The following is a 21,558-nucleotide window of genomic DNA, read 5'->3' as shown; positions in this document are numbered from 1 at the left end:
AACAGATGCCAATTTCCTCTCATTCATATATCAGTGTTTCGGTTTTGTTTTCATTCTTTACAAACCTTAGGAATCTGACCTCGAATGTGAAATACGGATCAACGAAGGGAGGTGGTGCAGATCAATGGTTAAAGCACTAAACTGTTCAAATAGTTGCCTTGTGCGTTTCTAGATTTATACATGGGATATAGTGATGCCCTAGGACAAAGTTGAGGAACCTTTTTCTAGCAATTTCCATTGCACCCCAAGAGGGGGAATGGGATATGAAGTGCCTGGAGCCCCTCCTCAGTGTGCAAAATTCTGGCTGGAATTTGTCCTTGAACTGTGCAAATGCCTCTTACTTGCCTGGATGGAAAACAATGTGTGCATGTAGAACTTCTGACTTAGGTATGGCTGAAATGTAGCCTTATCAGGCAAAGGTAAGAGTCACTTTTATTGATCCCCCTACTTTCAATCTAGCCCTGGCTACCACAGGCATCCAACCCAACCCAACCCTGCTTCATTGGGGGATTCCCCCCCCTTCTTCAGGCTGGAATGTGCCCTTGAACTGTGAGGATGCCTCTTCCTTGCCTGGACAGAGAATGGAGAGAAATATATGAATGTTGTGGGGAGAGGAGTAGAAATCTAAGACTTTTGTGTGGCTCGAACATAGCCTACTACACACAGGCGGAGCCTCAAATTAATTGCACCACCATATTTTTGCCTTTGACCCTAGCCACATTTATCTATTCCCCCTCCCCCTTACATTCATTCTAGAAACCAAAATGGCCTGCATGTGGTTCCCTTCAACAAGATGGTGAGCTTAGATGCTTCCAGGCCACAATCTGTGACTTTTGAGGCATGAGGCCAGAGGCATGAGGCCAGACCCTCCAAGTGTCTCTGTTTTCCAGGGACAATCCTGGATTTATAGAAGCCATCCCACTTTCTGATTTGATCCTGGAATGTCCCACTTTTCCTTAGGACACCCCTATTCTTATCAGAGAAATGTTTGAGGGTATGGAATTATGCAACAACTGAGCCAAGGAGATAAGTAACTATACAACCTTTAGAAGGCATCTGAAGGCAGGCCTGTATAGGGAGGTTTGTTTAATGTTTAATGTTTTATTATGTTTTTCTATATGTTAGAAGCCACCCAGAGTGGCTGGGGCAACCCAGTTAGATGGGCAAGGTATGATGATGATTATGATGATGATGAAATAGGACATCCTGATTTTCATCAGATAAATATTGTGTTAGAGATTTCAGAGTTGCCTACGTGCAGAAATGCAGCTGTCTATCTCCAAGCAATTAACTAGTTGGCAGAAAGCCCAGATCTGCTCTCTCTCAGACCCTTAGCAATGACCTGTGATTGGTCAATGAGTTCCTAAAGAACTGAGCTCTGTGTGAGCTTGTGTGGTTAGTGTGGTAAGTGTGTGGTTGGTGTAGAGAAAGTTGTCAGTGTAGAGAGAGAGAGACAGAGAGGAAAAGATTTTATGTTTTGTTTCTTTTATTTTGTAAAGTCTGTAAATAGTAACTTTATGGATACTAGTTGCTTCAATCAATAAATACTATATATAGTTATCCAGTGAGTTGCTGAGTTCCTGCGTTGTGCTGTCCAGTCAATTACACAACAGCCAGAAGCTTCCAGAAAAGTCTGCGTCTAACTCTGCGGTGTCCAGGAATACGTTATACTCCTGACACTAAATCTTAAGATATTGGAGGGTATGTGTGGCCCCCAGAAAGTTTCTAATGACACAATATGGCCCTCAAATTAAGAGAGATCTGCTCAACCATGTCATAAAGGCAGGGGCAAGCGGTGATATTTCCATAGCCAGCATTCTGGGGGAAGAGAGTGGGGTTGGTTGGGTGCACTCTATGCCTTTAAAGCACATTTGAAGCACATCCTTTCCCCTCAAAGAATTCTGAGCACTGTAGCTCCTTCAGAGTTTCTCAGAACTGTAACTCAGCAATCAGAGAAAAATACAACATTGCGTGGTGCTCCTGCCAGTGGAACGATGGTTAGGATGTAACCCATATCATACAAGGGTATAAATATGTGCTGGGTTTCTGATTTAGGTCAGCAGCAGCTTCTTCCCAAGGTGCAGGAGAAGCCCCCAGTCCAGCTGCAGCAGGGGCTCCGCTCCAGACCAACATGACCAGCAATCGTAGGCTGCAGCAGACACAGGCTCAAGTGAATGAGGTGAGCTGAGCACAAGGCACCTTGTGTTGTCTTTGTTGAGATCTGTGGATTTCAGGATTGTGATCTGGATCATCTGTTGAGTGCCAGTTTTGAATATGCCGCTCACCTAGGGTGCACAGTCATTGTCCCTAGGTGAAAACTCATGTAACGAATTCCGCATTGCGGTGGTCTATTCTTTTTCATGTTTCTTGAAGTGACTAAGGCTGCAATCGTAGTCCCACTTACTTGGGAGTAAGCTGCCTGAATTCAATACTCCCAAGCAGACATGGTTAGGATTGCACTGTGAATCTATGTGTACAACCAGTTGAGTAGCTCTTGTGTCTCAGGTTCTGTGCATTGTCTTTTATGTCTCTCTTCTGCCTTAAAAGCTCTTGTAAGTTTAAGGCAGAAGCTGAAAACGGAACGGGACATAGCTGGGGCAGCTTTGGACAACACAGACAGGCATAAGAAAGCAACAGGCAAACAAACTCTCGCTCCTTCATGCATCAACAGACACAAGAAGCAGAGTCAAACACTGTCTCTCATCAATGCACAGGACAAAGCTAACATCACTGGGAGTTTGTGGGAAGAAATCCACTAAAGCAGGGGTGGGGAACCTTCATCGCATGAAGCAAATCCAGCCCAACAGGCAACCTCCCCATTTGGCCCACTTGGGGTAGGCAATGAAGTGTAGGTAGGTTCCCATGAGACAAGACACAGTGATAACAGCAAGAACCTTTATTGACTACATAACTGGGTAACAGGGGCAAAGCAACTGCTTATATACATTTCTGAAAGCCTGGGCCACTTCCACTCCCAACGTGATTGGCTGTCTAAACTTCCAAGCTGCAAATCACAACTCGGAGTTCAAGGGCCACTGAAATGTTCTGCGATTGGACATCATGTATCAAATCAGAACACAGGAGCTCAGAATCCTTAGTCCAGACTCAAGCTCAGGCAACACAGACCACTGAATACATAACATGTATTGCTGCTTATCGACCACCTTCTCTTCTCCCGCCACCTTCTTGCCACCATCAAAGACCAAGGAGAGAGGTGAGAGCCAATTTGCATTTCAGCCACACATGCTAACAGCAAACACCAGATTCCACCAGCTGCCTCCTGTCCCAGAACAAACCTGCAGCCAAGCCAGTTGTGTCCCCTCCAATCTACTTCCAAGTCAGCTGACAGCATTAAGTGGCAATGTGGGAGCAGCAGCAGTAACAGAAAATCTGTGCTCAGTTTCCTACAAAATACTGGCATTGGTATTGGGGAAATGCAATATTCCCACAAAAGAATCATTTCCATTGGGGATTGCATTTGGATCTTACAGAACAAGCACATAACAGTTCTTGTCCATTTACTGTAATTTGGAGAAGTGGGGGAGTCCACCTGAAAAGATCCTTTAAAAATGTCCATTCATATGTGGTGCCATATTAAACATATCCTCAAGGTGGCACTAAACATCCACACCATAGAAATCTATTACTAATAATAATACCTTTATTGTCAATGTACAACCTGCGTACAATGAAATTAAACGAGCCAAGCCAACAGTCAATCTCATTGCACTCTGTGTGCTTGTCGCACAACACACCAACCCCGAAAGTCAGTTGCACTATATTGTTTTCCGTTCAGCAGCCTAACAGCCCATGATAGAAACTGTTTTTTAGCCTGTTGGTACGACTGATTATACTTCTATATCTCCTGCCCGAGGATAGAAGATTAAAGAGGTGCTGGCCGGGGTGTGAATCGTCCCTGAGAATTTTTCTCGCTCTCCTAAGGCAATGATCCCTTGCGATGTCATCTATCGGGCTCAGGGGACAGCCCATGATATCATGTGCTGTGTTCACCACCCTCTGTAAAGACTTTCTGTCTGTGGCTGTCAAGCCAACGTACCACACTGCGATACAATATGAGAGGACACTTTCTATTGTGGTCCGGTAGAAGGAGGTCATCAATTGTTGTTTAACATTGTTCTTTCGCAAGACCCTGAGGAAATGGAGTCTCTGTTGGGCCTTCCTAACCACCTGAGTTATGTTGTTTTTCCAAGTGAGGTCTTCGCTAAGGTAAACTCCCAGGAATTTAAAGGAAGAGACTCTCTCCACACAACTCCCCCTGATATACAATGGGGCTAGTTCCCCTCGCTTCCTCCGAAAGTCCAACACCATCTCCTTTGTCTTGCTGATATTTAGGTGCAAGTTATTCTCTAGGCACCATGTAGATACTTTTTGAACCTCCCCCCTGTACGCTGATTCATCTCCACCTGTAATTAGACCCATTATGGTAGTATCATCTGCAAACTTAATAATTGCAGTAGATGGATCAGATGAAATACAGTCATATGTATACGAGTACAGTTTTGGGTGTTTCTGTATGTACTGTGTGTGTGTGTGTGTGTGTGTGTGTGTCCGTGTCCTGCTAGTCTGTTGCAATATCTTGTAGCAAAAGCAACTAAAAGTCCCCCTCTACACATACTTCAATGACAGCAATATGGCTGAACGATGTCATAACAATATTGATTGACTATATCATGACATGATGGGGTTGATCATCATGATCATGTTATCTGGTGATCCTGTTCTGGCTAGAACCATGTAGCAAACAATAATTTGCTACATTTATGAACATTTGATTTCTCACTGGAAAAATGTCAAGCTGTTGAATCAGTTTGGTATTATTTGCAGCTTGCATTCACCGGAGTACTTCATTAAGAAAACTTTTCACTCTTGAGTGTTTCACTTTCTTCACCATTAGCTGAAATTAACTACAGTAGTTGAAATTATCATTGACTACGCAAAAGCAAAAGCATTTGACTGTGTCGACCACAGCAAACTATGGAAAGTTCTTAAAGAAATGGGAGTGCCGGATCACCTCATCTGTCTCCTGAGAAATCTCTATTTGGGACAAGAAGCTACAGTTAGAACTGGATATGGAATAACTGATTGGTTCAAAATTGGGAAAGGAGTAAGACAAGGCTGTATATTGTCTCCCTGCTTATTTAACTTATATGCAGAATTCATCATGCGAAAGGCTGGGCTGGATGAATCCCAAATCGGAATTAAGATTGCCGGAAAAAATATCAACAACCTCAGATATGCTGATGATACAACCTTGATGGCAGAAAGTGAGGAGGAATTGAAGAACCTTTTAATGAGGGTGAAAGAGGAAAGCGCAAAATATGGTCTGAAGCTCAACATCAAAAAAACTAAGATCATGGCCACTGGTCCCATCACCTCCTGGCAAATAGAAGGGGAAGAAATGGAGGCAGTGAGAGATTTCACTTTCTTGGGTTCCATGATCACTGCAGATGGTGACAGCAGTCACGAAATTAGAAGACGCCTGCTTCTTGGGAGGAAAGCAATGACAAACCTAGACAGCATCTTAAAAAGCAAAGACATCACCTTGCCAACAAAGGTCCGTATAGTTAAAGCTATGGTTTTCCCAGTAGTAATGTACGGAAGTGAGAGCTGGACCATCAAGAAGGCTGATCGCCGAAGAATTGATGCTTTTGAATTATGGTGCTGGAGGAGACTCTTGAGAGTCCCATGGACTGCAAGAAGATCAAACCTATCCATTCTCAAGGAAATCGGCCCTGAGTGCTCACTAGAAGGACAGATCCTGAAGTTGAGGCTCCAGTACTTTGGCCACCTCATGAGAAGAGAAGACTCCCTGGAAAAGACCCTGATGTTGGGAAAGATGGAGGGCACAAGGAGAAGGGGACGACAAAGGATGAGATGGTTGGACAGTATTCTCGAAGCTACTAACATGAGTTTGGCCAAACTGCGGGAGGCAGTGAATGATAGGCGTGCCTGGCGTGCTCTGGTCCATGGGGTCACGAAGAGTCGGACACGACTGAACGACTGAACAACAACAAGTTGAAATTAGAATGCTTTGGTTGCTTCTTCATTTAAGACAGCTACTCTTTTCTTTTTCTAAATGGAAATAAACAGCCCTAGCCTTTGGGTCTTTCCCTATGAAACGGGGGCTTATTTCCTGGTAAGTGAGATTAGAAATGCTGCCAAAGACATTTACTTGAATAATTTTTATTGGTTTTACATAAAGTTATACACAATAACTATAACCATTCCAAATCATAAAAATAACAAGCTTCTTTCGAACCTTCAGACCTCCTTCCCCTCCTCCATGGGTTCCATTTCTAAATGTTTTTTTCTTTCCTTTTTTCCTGCATCTTTTAGCATTATCCATCTATAATCATAGTAACCAAAATTCATTCCACATTGCAAGTGTCATTGTATCCCTGCCAATGATTTTAACTGTCTACAGTGGCCTTTTAAGCATACAATAAAGTTGTTCCAGTCTTTTAAAAAATACTTGTTCTTCCTGGTTTCTGATCTTTCCCGTTGGTCTTGCCATTTCTGCGTATTCCATCACAGCCTAAGACATTTAAACCATCAATCCCCGCCTTGTATTTGGCTAGTTCAGTTGTTCCTCTTTCCTGCACAGAGCAAATAGACAGTGGGGTTATTGGGATTGGCAGTAGGACATCACTGCTTCCCCCAGCCCCGTACCCTGAAATCTGCCCATGAATTTGCCCATGGTCTGAACATCCTTAGTCTCATCTTTTGGACATTGCAAAAGTGTGAAAATGCAGTGGGGGGAGGGGCAAGGATGAAGAGCACAGCACTCTGTTTCTCCTTCCATACATTCACTCTCTGCATGGAGGGGAAAGACCTGACCATAGGTTTTTTTACAAGCTATTTTTTTACAAGTTATTGATATGCCCATTTCAGGTGGTGGATATAATGCGAGTCAATGTGGACAAAGTACTAGAAAGAGACCAGAAGCTTTCGGAGTTGGATAACCGGGCAGATGCTTTGCAAGCTGGTGCCTCCCAGTTTGAAACTAGCGCAGCTAAACTGAAGAGGAAAAACTGGTGGAAAAACTGCAAGGTAAACGTTACTACTGCAGGGGTGTGAACAGGACATAGTTCCAAAAGAATGAGTGCAAAGATTAAACCAGGGGGTGGCCAGACATTCAGCCTGCAGCAGCAGCAGCAGCTGTGTTTTTATTTGAACCCCAAGATCCACCAACAAAAGTCAGGGTGCAAAAGAGGTAGAGATGGGAGGTCGTACACATCAAATTAAGGAAGAGAGCACCTTTTCAGTACCAGAACTGAATTCAGTACTTTCAGACCAAACCTTACTTCTGCGTTTCTGCCTTTAGCAGTCTGATTTTGGTGGGAGACGAGCATAATTGTTTTAGCTATTGTTAAATGGCTGGGAGTCAGAAACCCCATGGCAATCTGTTCCAAGTTGCTCAGACATCTTACAAGTCAATCATGTTCTACTTTTCTTACACAGCACATGTTTGTTGCCTGGAAAAGCTGAAGTATCAGCTGTAGAAGAAGGCAAACAGCCTGTCCAAATGTACAGGCAAAGCTAACCTTTCTCTGTTTTCCTCCCCTGAACTAACTGACTCTCCCTCTCTCTCCCTCTAGATGATGATCATCCTGGGTATCGTATGTGCAATCATTCTCATCATAATTATAAGTAAGTAGTTCAATTCTTTGTTTTGAATTATCTTCACATTTCATTTCATGACTACTGACAAACCGTTCTGAAGGTTAAAAAAAAGAGTGAACAAATAATTTTACAAGTTTGGAATTTCCCAGTGTCCCCTTCTCTTAACAACCCACCCCCCAAAAATATCACCAATGCCCCTTCTCAGTGCTTTTTTTCTGGAAAAAATGTTTCAAAAAATGTTTAGGGGTACGTGTACCCCTGCTTCAACCCAGAAAAAAACCACTGCCCCTTCTATAAGGAGGCACACTAAGTAATGCTTCCTTTATAGCTGGCTTGTTTTTGTTTAAGTATCCATTGTATAACTGCTTGATTTTCTCATTGCTAAAGGGACAAACCTTTTTCATAATGAAGTAGAACACTTACGTAATTATAAAAGCTCTAATCTTGGTCTTAAAATCAACAACAAAAGTCTTTCTGAATCCAGGGTCGGTCATTAAATTAGCTCAGTGCTGCAATAGCTGGACAAAGCCCTTCTGGTGGCTTGGTAGGGATGGATTAGGAAACCTGAAACCTGGAAAGCTTGAGATGTGTTGAGATTCCATCATAACAAGGTGTATTCCTAGGACAGTAATGTATTTATTTTAATACTGTAAACCCACATTCAATGTCCTGTTAAGGCAAGCATTGGCATATTTAGAATATGACATTGCACCTGAAATTATATATTTATCTTGTACAGTACCCATTACAGTTTTATGACAGTGCAAACCTATGCATTGTGCACAGGACTGCACCTTGAAGGTAATATATTAATAACAATCTGGTTTGGTTAAAATAATCAACACTACCAATGTTTCACTATGTCTACCAGCATTTCTAAAGGGTTGCATTAAGTTAACCAGTTTTGCTATGAGCAAGAGAAGAAAAAATACGGCTTTTAAACCTACTTGCTGCATTAAAATTGCAGCATAGACACAAGCATATGGCAATAATTTCATCACCTTGTGGTAGCTATGGACAGATGGACTTCAGTTAGAAGCAGGTACTCAGCTTGCAGGTACTTCAGGATCCATTGCTGTCGCTTGTGGCTCTAATGACCTCAGCGGCACGCAATGCCTGCCATCAGGTTGGGCTGGTACTCTATGCTCTAGTAACCTCTAGGTTAGATTACTGCAATGCATTATACGTGGGGCTGCTCTGAAGGTCATTTGGAAATTTTAGCTGGTGCTGAATTCAGCAGCCTGGTTGCTCACTGGGGCAATACGTTATGAACTTATAATGCCAATCCAGGCTCAATTCAAAGTCCCGGTTTTGTGGAATGCACTCCCAAGGGAGACTTACCTGGTGCCTTCTTTGTGTATCTTTTCCTGCCTGGCAAAAACACCACTGTTCTCCTAGGCCTTTGGATAATTAAACAATTCATGGTCTTTCAAATTGTTTGGTAGGATTATTGTTTTTGTTTGTTATATTGTTATGTATTTTTGTGTTTTTATATAGTAAACCACACTATGAACCTCAGATGAAGAGCGGTGTGTGTGTGTGTGTGTGTGTGTGTGTAATATCCCTCCTGACATCAAATGACCTCCCCCACTGCTCCATTGTTTTTTACTCAAGTCCTGCTAGCTCCAGTACAAAACTTGGACATAGCCATGAATGCTTTTATTTGCTTACTTCATTACATTTCGTTTTTAAATTTGCATATATAATTTTGTCATTGAATTTCTCTTTGTGTTTTGATTGGATAAGCATGCTCATTTCCCTGACTGAAATATTAAATATTTACCTTCTTCATTCTTTTTTTCCAGTCTATTTCTGCAGCTGAACCACTCGTGGCAAATGGCTTGGTATGGCTTGTTTCCTGATAATCTCGCAAATGAAGCCTGCTTTTTAATTCCTTGTGTCTTGGGGCTCTTAGCCTGCAACAGTATGTAAGAATTCAGTGATTCAGTGTAGTCTGATTTTGTTTCCCTTTTGGTATTATGTCACACACACACACACACACACACACACACACACACACATAGTGTGCCAGCAAATACTGCCAACCAATGCCACTTATTGATCTCACACTGTGTCTTCACATGTGCCCATGCTGACCTTCAGAAACTAATTTTTGGAAACCATTTAAATATATATATATATATATATATATATATATATTTTACATTGAGCAAGAACGGTTTTGGAGCTTGTATGTAAAGGCACCTTCCAAAACAGGTATGTGTGATTAGATATTGGGGCCATCATTTTCAAAACATGCCTAGGAGACCTCTGTCTCAATGAGATATGATGGTCGTGAAAGCTGAGCACCCACTACAGTAAATATGCTGATGTCACAAGAGCTTCAGATCCACTGGGCACTTTATCAGCAAGTGTAATTTTACTATCAAAAGGAGGTCTCAATCCCAATAAGACTTAGGCTCAAAAAGTGATGAGAGTTTCTAAATTATTTATATAGAAACACAAAGATGGCTTGCTTAAGCCATGTAGCCTAAACTTGGAGCATCCAGCTTAGAACTCTTTACTGGTAGGGTTCACATGGTGAAATGGGAAGAACAAATGCTTGATAATCCTTCCTTTCCAAGGTGAGGGGCAGTGACCTAGTGAAGCCCAGCAGGACAGCTTACTCTATGGTCTTAACCCCTTCATGTATTAATTAGACTCAAGCACGTTACTTATATGAGGCTGGATATCCCACACCACCAACAAAGGAGAGAGTCCACCAGAAGACATTTCAATGAGGACACCCTCAAACCCTCAAACCTGAAGCCAGCTTTGTCCACCACTCTAAGCATTATACTATACAGTGGTACCAAATGGAATCCATTCTGGAAGTCCGTTTGACTTCCCAAACATTCGGGAACCAAGGCGCGACTTCTGATTGGCTGCAGAAAGCTCCCGCAGCCAATCGGAAGCCGCGGAAGCTGCATCAGACATTCAGGTTCCAAAGAAGTTCAAAAACCAGAACAATCACTTCCAGTTTTCAATCATTCGGGAGCCAAAACGTTCGCTTCCCAAGGAGTTTGAAAACCAAGGTACGACTGTAGTGACACAGGTGTGCCACATAGGCATAGCCAAGATTTATTTTAGGAGGGGCCGGCTTTATGTTGGGGGGGCAGAATCAAGTTATCTGTGAAGCAATTGATCAGTTAAGTGTTTTTATTTATTTACTTGATTGGGGAGACAGCTGCACACACACCCGGCTATGCCCATGGTGCACCACCCCAAGAGCATTCTATTAAAACAGGGATGGGGAGTGCTCTCTGGCTCTCCAAGTGTTGTTCGACTCCCATTCCCATCAGCCCCAGCTAGCATGGCCAAGGATGATGGGAGTTGTAGTCCAACAACATGTAGAGAATTGCAGATTCCTCATCCTTGTATTCAAATGACTACTCATGGGGGAAATAGAGACATAGATACACACACTTCCGGACAGATAACACATGTATGTATATTAGAAAAGAATAAGCAATGCATAGAAAAAGTATGCAGGGAGTATATGTACCAGTGAGTGAGCATTTCTCTTTTTCCGAAGCTTTCTTAGTTTTCAGTTCCTCAGGATGTTTTCAGCTCCCTCTAACGTCAGGAGACAGAGGGCTTTCTTTCTTTCTTTTTAAAGCTATAAAAAGTATTGCAGAATGGATTTACTGTACTCATAATATGTGTCTCTGTCACAACTTTAGTCAGACTTCAACAGAGCCAGGTTTTGAGATGCTGACAATGTTTCATGTCGTGGGATCTGCACAGGGCATAAGGGCAATGTCAACACCTGGAAGCATCTTCTCTCTCACTTCTCCAAATGACTCTTCCTGGAGTCCCACCTCCCAATTCTCCCCCTCCAGTGTTTTCTTTCTGTGGATGTCTCTCCTGCAATTCATTACAGCACTTCAATGCAGCTCATCTCAGGGGCTTAATTTTCCCTTTTGTGAACCGGAAGGCCACTATATTAAGCACCTCTGTACACAAACAATAGGGGCTCAAGTCACTCACCACAGTTACAGCTTCCCATTGAGGTGGCATTTAAAAGGCTACATCTGTGAATGAAAAGGAAGCACAGAGGTGGTCCAATTACATGTAGCTTTCTGAGTGTAAACACCTAGTTATGCAGCAGTGAGTCATTTAGGCAGTAACCTCATTCTGTCATGAATGTTAACATGCACCATTTCTCCAGATAGGACTGAGTGAACATCTAGCATGGTTTGGTTGGAAAAGATGAAGAGCCATTATTAACAGCTATATTTGCATACAATAGTCAAGTATGTGCCAAGGCAGAACAGGAGAGACAATGTAGAATGATAGTTAAAGTAGGATTGGGAAGGCCAAGGTTCAGATCTTAGTCATGAAGTTGTCTTTGGGGGGGAGGGGGAAGATGTCAGTAACTCCTTCTCTCAGCCAAACGTACTTCAGAGGATTGTTGGGCAGGTAAAATTGTGGGTGAGGAGTGAGCTATTGACGCAGCCACCATCTTGTTGGAATGAAGGCAGGGTTTGCATGTTAATAAAAAAGAATAACTCAAAAGGGAAAGGAAACAGGCTCCCCTTTGAGATAATTCAATTGGGACAGGTGGAGACCCACAGCAAAATATTGCAGTGCATCTCTGCTTAGCCCAACCCCTAAAAGGAGTGCTCCTCTTCAGGGCTCCAATCAGCCTGGAGCAAGAGCTTTGTAGCAACCAAAGAGGGGAGAGGTTTCTGGAGGGGAGGTGTGGGGAAAGGCAGGTGATTCCCTTCATCTCACTTCCTGATATATGTGCATCCTTCTCACCCCAATATTACCAAACCACAAATATTCTAACCTATTAGAGCAGCAATGGGGAACCTTAGGCTTATGTGTCAGATATAGCCCTTCAAACATCTCTATGTGATTCTTAGGACTCTCCCCAGTCCAGATCCCCTTTCTGGCCCTGCTTCATGTGTTCTTTGCCTGTTTTTGCCTGCCTGGAATGAATTCTGCTGATGCGTCTTGCTTCTCTGAATGGAGGATAGAGGTGTGTTTGTGTGTGTGGAAACTAGCCTACGAAGGGGAAATTTAGATTTCTTTCCCCACCCACTTTGGTTCTAGCTCCAACTACAAACAGCATGTGGCCTCCAAAAAGTTGCCCGGAAGGGAATATATCTTTTGAAAAAGACTAGCTACTTGGGTTCTGGCTTTCTCGTTATCCCAGTCCCTGTTGCAATTCAACAATAAAGGACCTTCCAAAAGCAAGGAAGCAAATAAAGCAGTGTGAGTTATAAGCAGGACACAGAAATGAATAAATCAAAGATGGTGAAAAATATAAAGAAACATTAGGGTGGAAAGAGTCCAAGAAAAATTATTGGTAATCACATGGCTCTACATAAGTATGTGTTTTCAAAGGGCATTTGCTGTTTTCAGTCTCTCTTGCCTATTAATAGACTTCAAAAAAACATTCTTTTTAATGTACTAAAAATATTCCACATCATTTAAATTTGAGCTGTTCACAAACCCATCATTTTTCTGGTTTTGAGTAAAGTAAAGTCTATTTAAGATTACATTGTGCTTGCAGCCTTGGACCCAGCATTGCTTGGGAACCCTACAAAACCAAAATATTTGCACAGTTTTGAATACAATGGTTAAAATCAGTGGCTTTGAAAGATTCAAATCAGTGTCCATGTATCCAAATATAGATGAAAACCTGCCTTTTGGTCTCAGAAACCGTCATGTAAATTTGGATACATCAAATACACAGCAAACAGATAAACCATTTCCCAAAATATAGAAATAATTCATTTATTGTTTGCAGCTCCATTTGATGGTTTGGACACTGGGCACTTGTATCCCTGAATTTAATTGTATTGTCTTAACCAATAAATGCTATGTGAACATTCTTGAGTGTCTCCTCTCACATCCCATAATGGTTACCATTGTTAATAAGAACTGTGACACTTGATCATGTAGAAAGTTCTGGGAAGACAGTGGAAACATTAACCAAATGAGCTAAGGTACTTGGATGTCTGAGGCAGAAATTCAGAATTCCTCCTCCTCCTCTGGTGGCAGATAAAATAACAGAGTTGGCAGTTTTGTTGCCTTTTAATGTTAATCCGAATGTCAAAATAAGATATCTTATTTATTTCATAAAGTTTACATACTGCTTGATGGTAAGAAAAACAATCTGTAAGCAGTTATATAGAGTACTGTGCCTTGTAGGTAAATTGAGGCAGCCCCCTCAGGGAGAGTGCTTTTGCTCTCGGCTGTGCTTGCAAACTTCCCATGGGTATGTGAGAATGATGTGCTGGACTAGATGGGTGTTTGGTCTGATCCTGCAGGGCTCTTCTTATGTTCAAATGCTAGGGGGCAGGCAGAGCAGTAAAGTTCTGAAGAACTGAAATGTGTGTGGTGTGTGGCCAGCTCTCTGCCTCCTAAATGAGCCTGGTGACTTCAGGTATAGTGGAGGATGCTGTCCAGTCACCAGTGCTGAAGTAATATTCAGCTACCAATTTAGTTTGCTTTGGGAGATGAAAGAGGGGATGCATCTTGTGCTTTGCCTCAGGCAGCAAAATGTGTTGAGCTGGCCCCAACACCAGCAGTAGATAATCTCTAGCAAAACCAGTTCATGAGATCTGGGAATCTCAAAAGATTGCCCTGAGAATATATTATTAACCATGAGAAAGATACTGCATAAGGTTTCGGTTTTTTAGATTCCTCACCCCCCAAGTGTTCACCTAACAAAATATGCATTGCTTGCAGCCACAATCCATTTCATACATAATGGGGGAAAGCGAAATGTCTGAAACACAGAGTACCCATTCAGTACAATACGTTATTTCCTCAAACACATTTTTCCCAGCTGTTGCTCATCTTGGCTCATGTGAACCAAGTAAATATATTTAGAGTAAAAATGCCCAGATATTACATGTTAAGCACTTGTTTTGAAAGTACACTTTCTAGCGCTTCGAATCCAGTCATCGCTTTAGGGTTTCTGTGTCTTCTTCTTTATCTGGATAAAGTTTGGTTGTTGTTTTTTAAATTAAGTGAATTTTATTTTGCATATCAGGTTTAGGATAGCAAAGAATATGTTGAATTTAATATGCACAGAGAATGACAGAGTGCTCTTTTGTCAATCATCCATCTTCCTTATACTGATGCAGCCTTTAGTATCTCAACAGAGCATTCGGATCTCATTAGCACTTGATAATGAATATGAAATTTCCATTATCAAAGAAGATGAAATTGTAATTGCAAAGAAAAATAGTTTTCATTCTATTCCCCATCCTTTTTTTCCAATTTCTCCAAACAGTATTGGTCTCCTCTCTATGCACTAAACTGGTACATATACTCCAGGTTTAATGACCAACACTGGTCACAAAGAGCCCATTCAAGAGCACAGTCCTAAGTATGTTTACTCAAAAGTCAGTGTCACTGCATTCAGTGGGGCATAGGCAGTTAATCAATTTGAAATCTCATTGCTCTCAATGGGATAGATATAACCACTGTACTTAACATCTGTTTGGTGCTAATGTGTTTCTGAAACATATCTTGCGCTAGGTAGCACCTCTCATTCTGCACAATTTATTATGCAGAACAAACTGTTGTGATTTACATGCCTCTACAATACATTCCAGCCACCATGTCTTAATATAGTCACTGGGAAAAGCTGTCAAGAGTCCAGCAATTTTGTTCAAGGTCAGCAAAAATGCACATCTAAGTAATGAAATTCTGCATGTAAATAACTTGACTTCTTTTGATGTGCACTATTTACAAAATCTGATAGCATTATACTTCTGTGAATAGTGGAATTCTGAAGTGGTGGTGTATTTTTTGAGGCTACTGTACACATTTGTAATATGGATGTTTGCACCAATAAATTTTTCTTTTAAGAAGGTGATTACTATAATTGCATTTTTTTGAAGGTGACTTTGATAAATTCAGAGATTTATTTATTACATATAAAGGGGGGGGGTATACTGCATGAACACTGGGGCCAGGATCCAAAAGGCCCACTATTTTCACCCATTCACCAGGTGTGTTTGTGCGCATACCAATTTTCAAGTGGCAACTCTTTCATCTCATAGGATGCAGTTTCAGGGGTGTCTTTGGAAGGAGCTACTCCAAGAAGAGGAAAACTGGAAATATACACAGCAGTGTATGGCTTTTGGTGTCCTAGTGAAGATAACAAGCCTTTTGGTGCTAGTATATGTGGAGACATACAAACAGATGTCACCATGAAGCCAAAGAAGTTGACAAATTCTTTAGGAAGTAATTAGCCTGCACCAGGGATCCTATTGGGAAAACCCAGTTATCTGAGTGCTTGTTCTAGAAGTTGGGCAATAGGGGCAGTACAGGATTCCAACTGGTGTACCAACCTCCCCACTGCAACAAGGATTCCTTGCCCAAGTTGCTTCAGGTCGTGGCGGATGTCCTCTTGGAGACACCTAGTTTGGTTGTCCTAGGGGATTTTAACATCCATGCCAACACAACCTTACAAGGGGTCATTCAGGACATTGTGGAAAGCGTGGCCTCCATGGGGCTGTCCCTGAATATAGTTTGTCCCAACTCATAGCCACAGACAAGCCTTAGGCCTGGTGTTCACCTCTATGGATGTGGATGATCTGAAACTAAGTAAAAGTGAAACAAAAGAAGTGCCATGGTTGGATCACTTCCTGGTACAACTGGACTTCTCTGCAACCCTTCCTCTCTGCAGGTAGGTGAGACCGATTCGGATGATCTGCCCCCCACCACTTAATGGATCCAAATGGTTTCCAGAGAGCGGTAGGGGGTGTTTTATCCCATGTTGATGGCCTTTCAGTTGATTTTGATGGCCCTCTGGAATGTGGAGCTAACCAGGGCTATCAACTGTCTGGCTCCGAAGTGCCCTCTCCGATTGAATGGAGCCTAGACGGCCCTGTGGTTTTCCCCAGAGCTGTGGACAATGAAACAATCACTGAGATGGCTAGAGCACCGGTGGAGGAAAACTCATTCTGAATTGGACCAAACACGGGTTAAGAGCTCAATGTCGAGCCTACCAAGTGGCGATAGCGACAGCGAAGAGGACCTAAAGGCTCTTCATAGGCTCCCAATGCATTTCTGAGCACAATTCAAAGAGTTGGTGCTGACCTTTAAAACCCTAAACGGCCTCGACCCAGCATACGTGAAGGAGCATCTCCTCCCCCATCACTCAATTCTGAACACTGAGGTCCTCTGCTGGTTCCCTCACTGCGAGAAGCAAGGTTACAAGGAACCAGGCAGAGGGCCTTCTCAGTAGTGGCACCCTCCCTGTGAAACACCTTCCCTTCAGATGTCAAGGAAATAAACAATTACCTGACTTTTAAAAGACATCTGAAGGCAGCCCTGTTTAGGGAAGTTTTTAATGTTTGATGTGTTAGTATGTTCTGATATATGCTGTGAGCTGCCCAGAGTGGCTGGGGAAACCCAGCCAGATGGATGGGGTATAATCATCAGCATCATCACCATCTACCACTTCTGTACAGTATTTCAAAATCATGGCAAGAATATGAAAGACACTGAGTAAAATTTTCTGCTGATGTACATTAACCCAGCTTCACAGAGTAATTTTTCATTTGCTAGCCTCTGATTCAGTTCCTACAAGACATTTAGAAACACAGGACCACCCTACTTACATAGCCCAATAAGGGCTAATGCTTTCATCACAAATGACAGGCTCATTCCACTACAAAATCTGACCTAGAACGAAGAGGAAATGTAAGTTTAAACTAATGGGATTTGGAAGAGGAGCCTTACAGTTTTCATCCTCTTAAGTGTTCAAAATGCTCTTCTCTTAACAAGTATGGAATTAACCTAGAAGGGTGGTGACGGCAGTAAGATGAAGGTAAATTGTGCAGTGCATGTATATGTATGTTAGAAAGACGGGCTTTCATGATACGAGTGCATGTGCACCCACACCCATGGAAAATGAAATACATAAATGTATTTTATTTAGGATTTGGAGTTACTGTACCTCATTTAGGATTTGGAGTTACTGGATGTATGAAATCCCTTTAAGATCTTTTGCCAGCCTTACTGAAAGTTTGTTGACTTCCTGCAGATTTCTTCATAACGTTTGTTATTAATCACCTGCATTAGCTTTGAATTTTACTTTGGACAAAAAATTTGTGCCAACGCTTTTTACTGACATTCCTAGCAATTCCTTGAAATAAATGTTGGCAATAACAATTGCTAGAACTATATTGTGGTATTTTTTTGAATGTTACACTTTACCTGCATCTGCTGGTGTTGTCACAGCTTTTAAGAGAGAAATCAGGAGCACAGAACTTCCTTTTGAAAAACAGAAGGGATCCTACATGGCAAGGAAACAGCAGTAGTGCAAATGGGCATTGCAGCTGTCTGATTTGTACAGCATAGCTAAACATCAGCACACAGCCATGTAGTTCACACAGGTGTGATGTGCAAGACAAAGCCAATGCATAATTAATTCTTTAAATGTTCTTGGGCAACGAACATCAAAAATCACCATTAAATGAGACAGGATAAAAGTATTATCAGTACATAGCAATAGATATATTGCCTTCAACAAAGTGTTATATTGCTGATATCAGAGTAAACATTTTACCTCTTTTAAAAGGGATAGAAAGTATGTGTAAAGAGGTCAGGCAATTTTTCTGACCTCCTGAGAATCAATGGAGAATCAATTCCACAGCTGGAGACAAAAAAAATGTGAAAGAAACAGAAGGCAGGCAGGTTTTAAAAACAAACAACAAGCACCAATTCCACAAATATCTGGATTACTTTAAAATTTGCTGTTCAGGAACCCTGAATATATTTCATAATATGAAATAATGTAATCAGGTTATCTTCTGCATTTTTTATATATATAAAAGGAAATGTGGCATTGGTGATGTGATAAGTGGGCAAGGCAGAACTGGATTGTCCATTCCCGGTATTCTCTACCTATTCTCTCTTTTGTAAGTGGCTTTCATGGATACTGTAGTTGACTAAGGAATTTTATCTCTGTGTTGCTTTGTGGGACCAGAATCCTGTTTTATTATTGATCACTGAACGCTGCCTTATCAACCTTTTTTGGTTAAAGAGCAACAGCAACTTACTCCTATAAAGAGTATGAACTGTGACTTTGCTCTAAATCACTCCACTGGTTGCTTTAAAAGCAGATTTTCAAACATTGTATCGGAATATCCAAACTTATCTGCGGAAAAGTCTGTGTGACTAGAGACACACTGGGTAGCATTTACATGGGGCACTGATATGGCTAGTTGGGCTTCACTGTTACTCCACAGGAACTGGATTTTAGGAAGCTTGGTAGTGATGGGTAATAGTCTTTCAAGGAAGTCTGTCCATTACTGATAATGTTACTGTGGAATCCCCAACACACTTTGAAATACTCTGAGGCACAACAAAATACATGTAGAAACCAACATATGATCATCTTTTCTACATCCTGATGTAGAAAAAATTGTAAGACAGATGAAGTGAAAGGTAACAGGCTCATCTGAGCCCATTCTTTAAAACCAGTTAGGTGCAGCTTCATTACCAAACTTGACACCATACTTGACACCATAAATAATGAATGGCTCTGCAGGGTTAGCAACTTGTGTGATGCAATAACTACATTTGTAATTACTAGTTTTTACATCATCATCCCTCCTCTACCTTAATTAAGTTTGCTTTACCCTTAATCTGGCCCTTTGCACAGAGGTGGAGAGCACTTGCTCCTGGAGGATTTCTTATTGAAAATGTTAACATCAAAAGCAGCTCAGTTAATTAATATAAAAGTGTGTGAAGGCACCAACTAATCCAACAGGCATAAAGAACATTTCTTCTCTTCCCTCAAAACATGTTTAGAAGTGTAGCGCTCATCCACTTCCCTTTCTCTCACACTTTCTTCCATTTGGACTGTGGCTTCTAGGCACACGTCTGAGAGGTTTTATATTTTGTCCCACTTCCCCTGGGAAAACCCAGCTTGCCACTTAATCACAACAAACGTCAATTCGCAGAAAACCCAATCGGCAGCTGACAGTAAACAGTAAGACCCATGCCTAGGAGTCACGGACCAAATGGAAATGTAGAAAAGCCCAACATTCAATTGCTCGTTGTCCTTCTGCGGACAGATGAGGACTTTGTTTCAACAAGCTTTGGGGAACTGACTGCTTTTAATGAAAGGGCTGGTGTCATGCTTTTTATTGTAACTATTTGCATGGTTTTAACAGAATTAAAACTATCTACAGTATCTATAATCTACCAATGTTTAAGTGCTTTTTTTCTACATTTTTATTGGTTTCTTCTGGATACATGTAAGGTGACTTGAGTCCCATCAGGGAACAAGAAGGGGTATAAATTAATATATAATAACAACATACCACGCTATGGTGCTTTTTAATGTTTAAAGCAGTGGCGTCATGTGGGCTATTTAAATCAGGGCCACCCCACTGCTTATCAGAGGAACACCACCTGCCCGGCTGTTTCCCTCGCACAGAGAGAAGGCAGACTCTCAGGGCCAGCCCAAGCTGCCCTTTCATGACACCCCAGATTTGCTGTCTCTTTGGGGTAGCTTCTCCCCGCTAACCCTCCAGACACACGCGAGAAACGTCCTCCTAAGCCTAGGGCGCCGGCAATTCAGGACGCCGGCCGGCCGTCCCCTTCCCCGGGCTCCTCCGTGAAGCCACCCCTTCCTTGGGCGAAGGCTGAAGCGAGCCGGAGAAGGAGAGAAGGCGACCAGCCGCTGCACCGAGAAACAACATCGCTCCATCCGCCGCCGCTTCTACTTGCCGAGGAAACATGGAGTCACACGTGAGGCTTATGCAACTCGAGTGGCGTCCGCCGCGGCCAATGGAGGCTCCCCGAACGGCGGCGCGGCCCACCCGCTATGCAGATGTGGCATCGCGTCAGCCAATCGCCGCCTGCCCGAGCGGGCCCTCTCAGACACGGTCACGTTTCTGACGGTATGAAGCCCGGAGTTTGCCGGGCTCTGAGGGGAAGCGGAGGCGGGGACCGCTTCCCGGGAAAAGGAGGCGGCGGCGGCGGCGGCGAGTGAGCCGCGAGCCGCTGAGGGGAGAAACGAGGGAAGCAACCGAGCAGAAGGGGTGGGCGAAGGGAGGACTGCCGCCCGCTCCCGTTCTTCGCCATCCCCGTTTCCGCCCCCGCGGAGCCCTTTCGAGGCAGGCAGCGTCACTCGTTGTATAACCGGCGGCTTCAGCCGCTGCTCGCGCCCGTCGCCACCGCCGGGGCTGGAGCGGGGGCTGCGGGAGCCTCGTTCAGGGTAAGCAAGCGATGCTGGTGGTGTTTAGGGGGTGGGGAGGCCTGGCCTTTTCCCGCCGGTCACACCCCCTTCCTTGCGGGAGGAAAGGAAAGGGGCGGCGGGACGGGGCAACGCCGGTGGAGCCGAGGCTGCTTTTGTGCGCGGGAGAAAATGCCTGAGTTGGTTTGGTTTCGTGGGGGGGGGGGGGGTTGTCTCCTGCCTATCTATCCGTGGGATGGAGGGGGCTTAACTCATAGGAACCTGGAGGAGGAGGTTCCCACGTTTCCTCTTATTCTGAGGCGTTTCGTTGTGTGGTGGTGGGGGGTCCTCTTTCTTTTCTCTTTTTAAATGGGATTAAAGGAAACGAGGTGCTTGGGCATTAAAAGCGGCGGTATGAAGTAGCAGATAATGTGGCTGCGGTGCTTTTGCGACCCCCCGGTGACGGGGAGGGTGTGTGTGTGTGGCGGCGGCCGAAGGACACGTGGGGATCGCGATGCAGCGGAAGTTTTTAAGACGTGGCCTCGCGTGTGCCTGGGTGGTGTAAATCTGTGCTGCTAATAATAAGGCTGCACTCCTCCTGAAACGCACGCACCGGAGCGAGCTTCTTGGGGTGCCAACTTGAATAAAACATTGGGAGGGGCGGGCAGGTGAGCCCCGTTCCGCATAATCGATCACATGACGTGGTGCGCGAACAGCGTTTGAATGGCCGCAATGTCCATCAACATGAG

General features: G+C 43.2%; 1 protein-coding gene across 1 annotated transcript; it reads left to right on the top strand.

Annotated features, from left to right (window-relative positions):
- Positions 1-2,061: 2,061 nt before the first annotated feature.
- Positions 2,062-10,394, top strand: LOC117046326 (vesicle-associated membrane protein 2-like). The gene is made up of 4 exons (XM_033148120.1): positions 2,062-2,179; positions 6,913-7,071; positions 7,620-7,671; positions 9,450-10,394. Exons 1-4 carry the CDS (start codon positions 2,132-2,134, stop codon positions 9,464-9,466), a joined length of 276 nt encoding a protein of 91 aa, XP_033004011.1. The 5' UTR covers positions 2,062-2,131; the 3' UTR covers positions 9,467-10,394.
- Positions 10,395-21,558: the final 11,164 nt, after the last annotated feature.

This window comes from Lacerta agilis, chromosome 5, assembly GCF_009819535.1.
Source record: "Lacerta agilis isolate rLacAgi1 chromosome 5, rLacAgi1.pri, whole genome shotgun sequence".
NCBI lineage: Eukaryota > Metazoa > Chordata > Lepidosauria > Squamata > Lacertidae > Lacerta > Lacerta agilis.
Note: the sequence above shows the minus strand (reverse complement) of the source record. Positions and strands in the feature narration are given on the sequence as shown.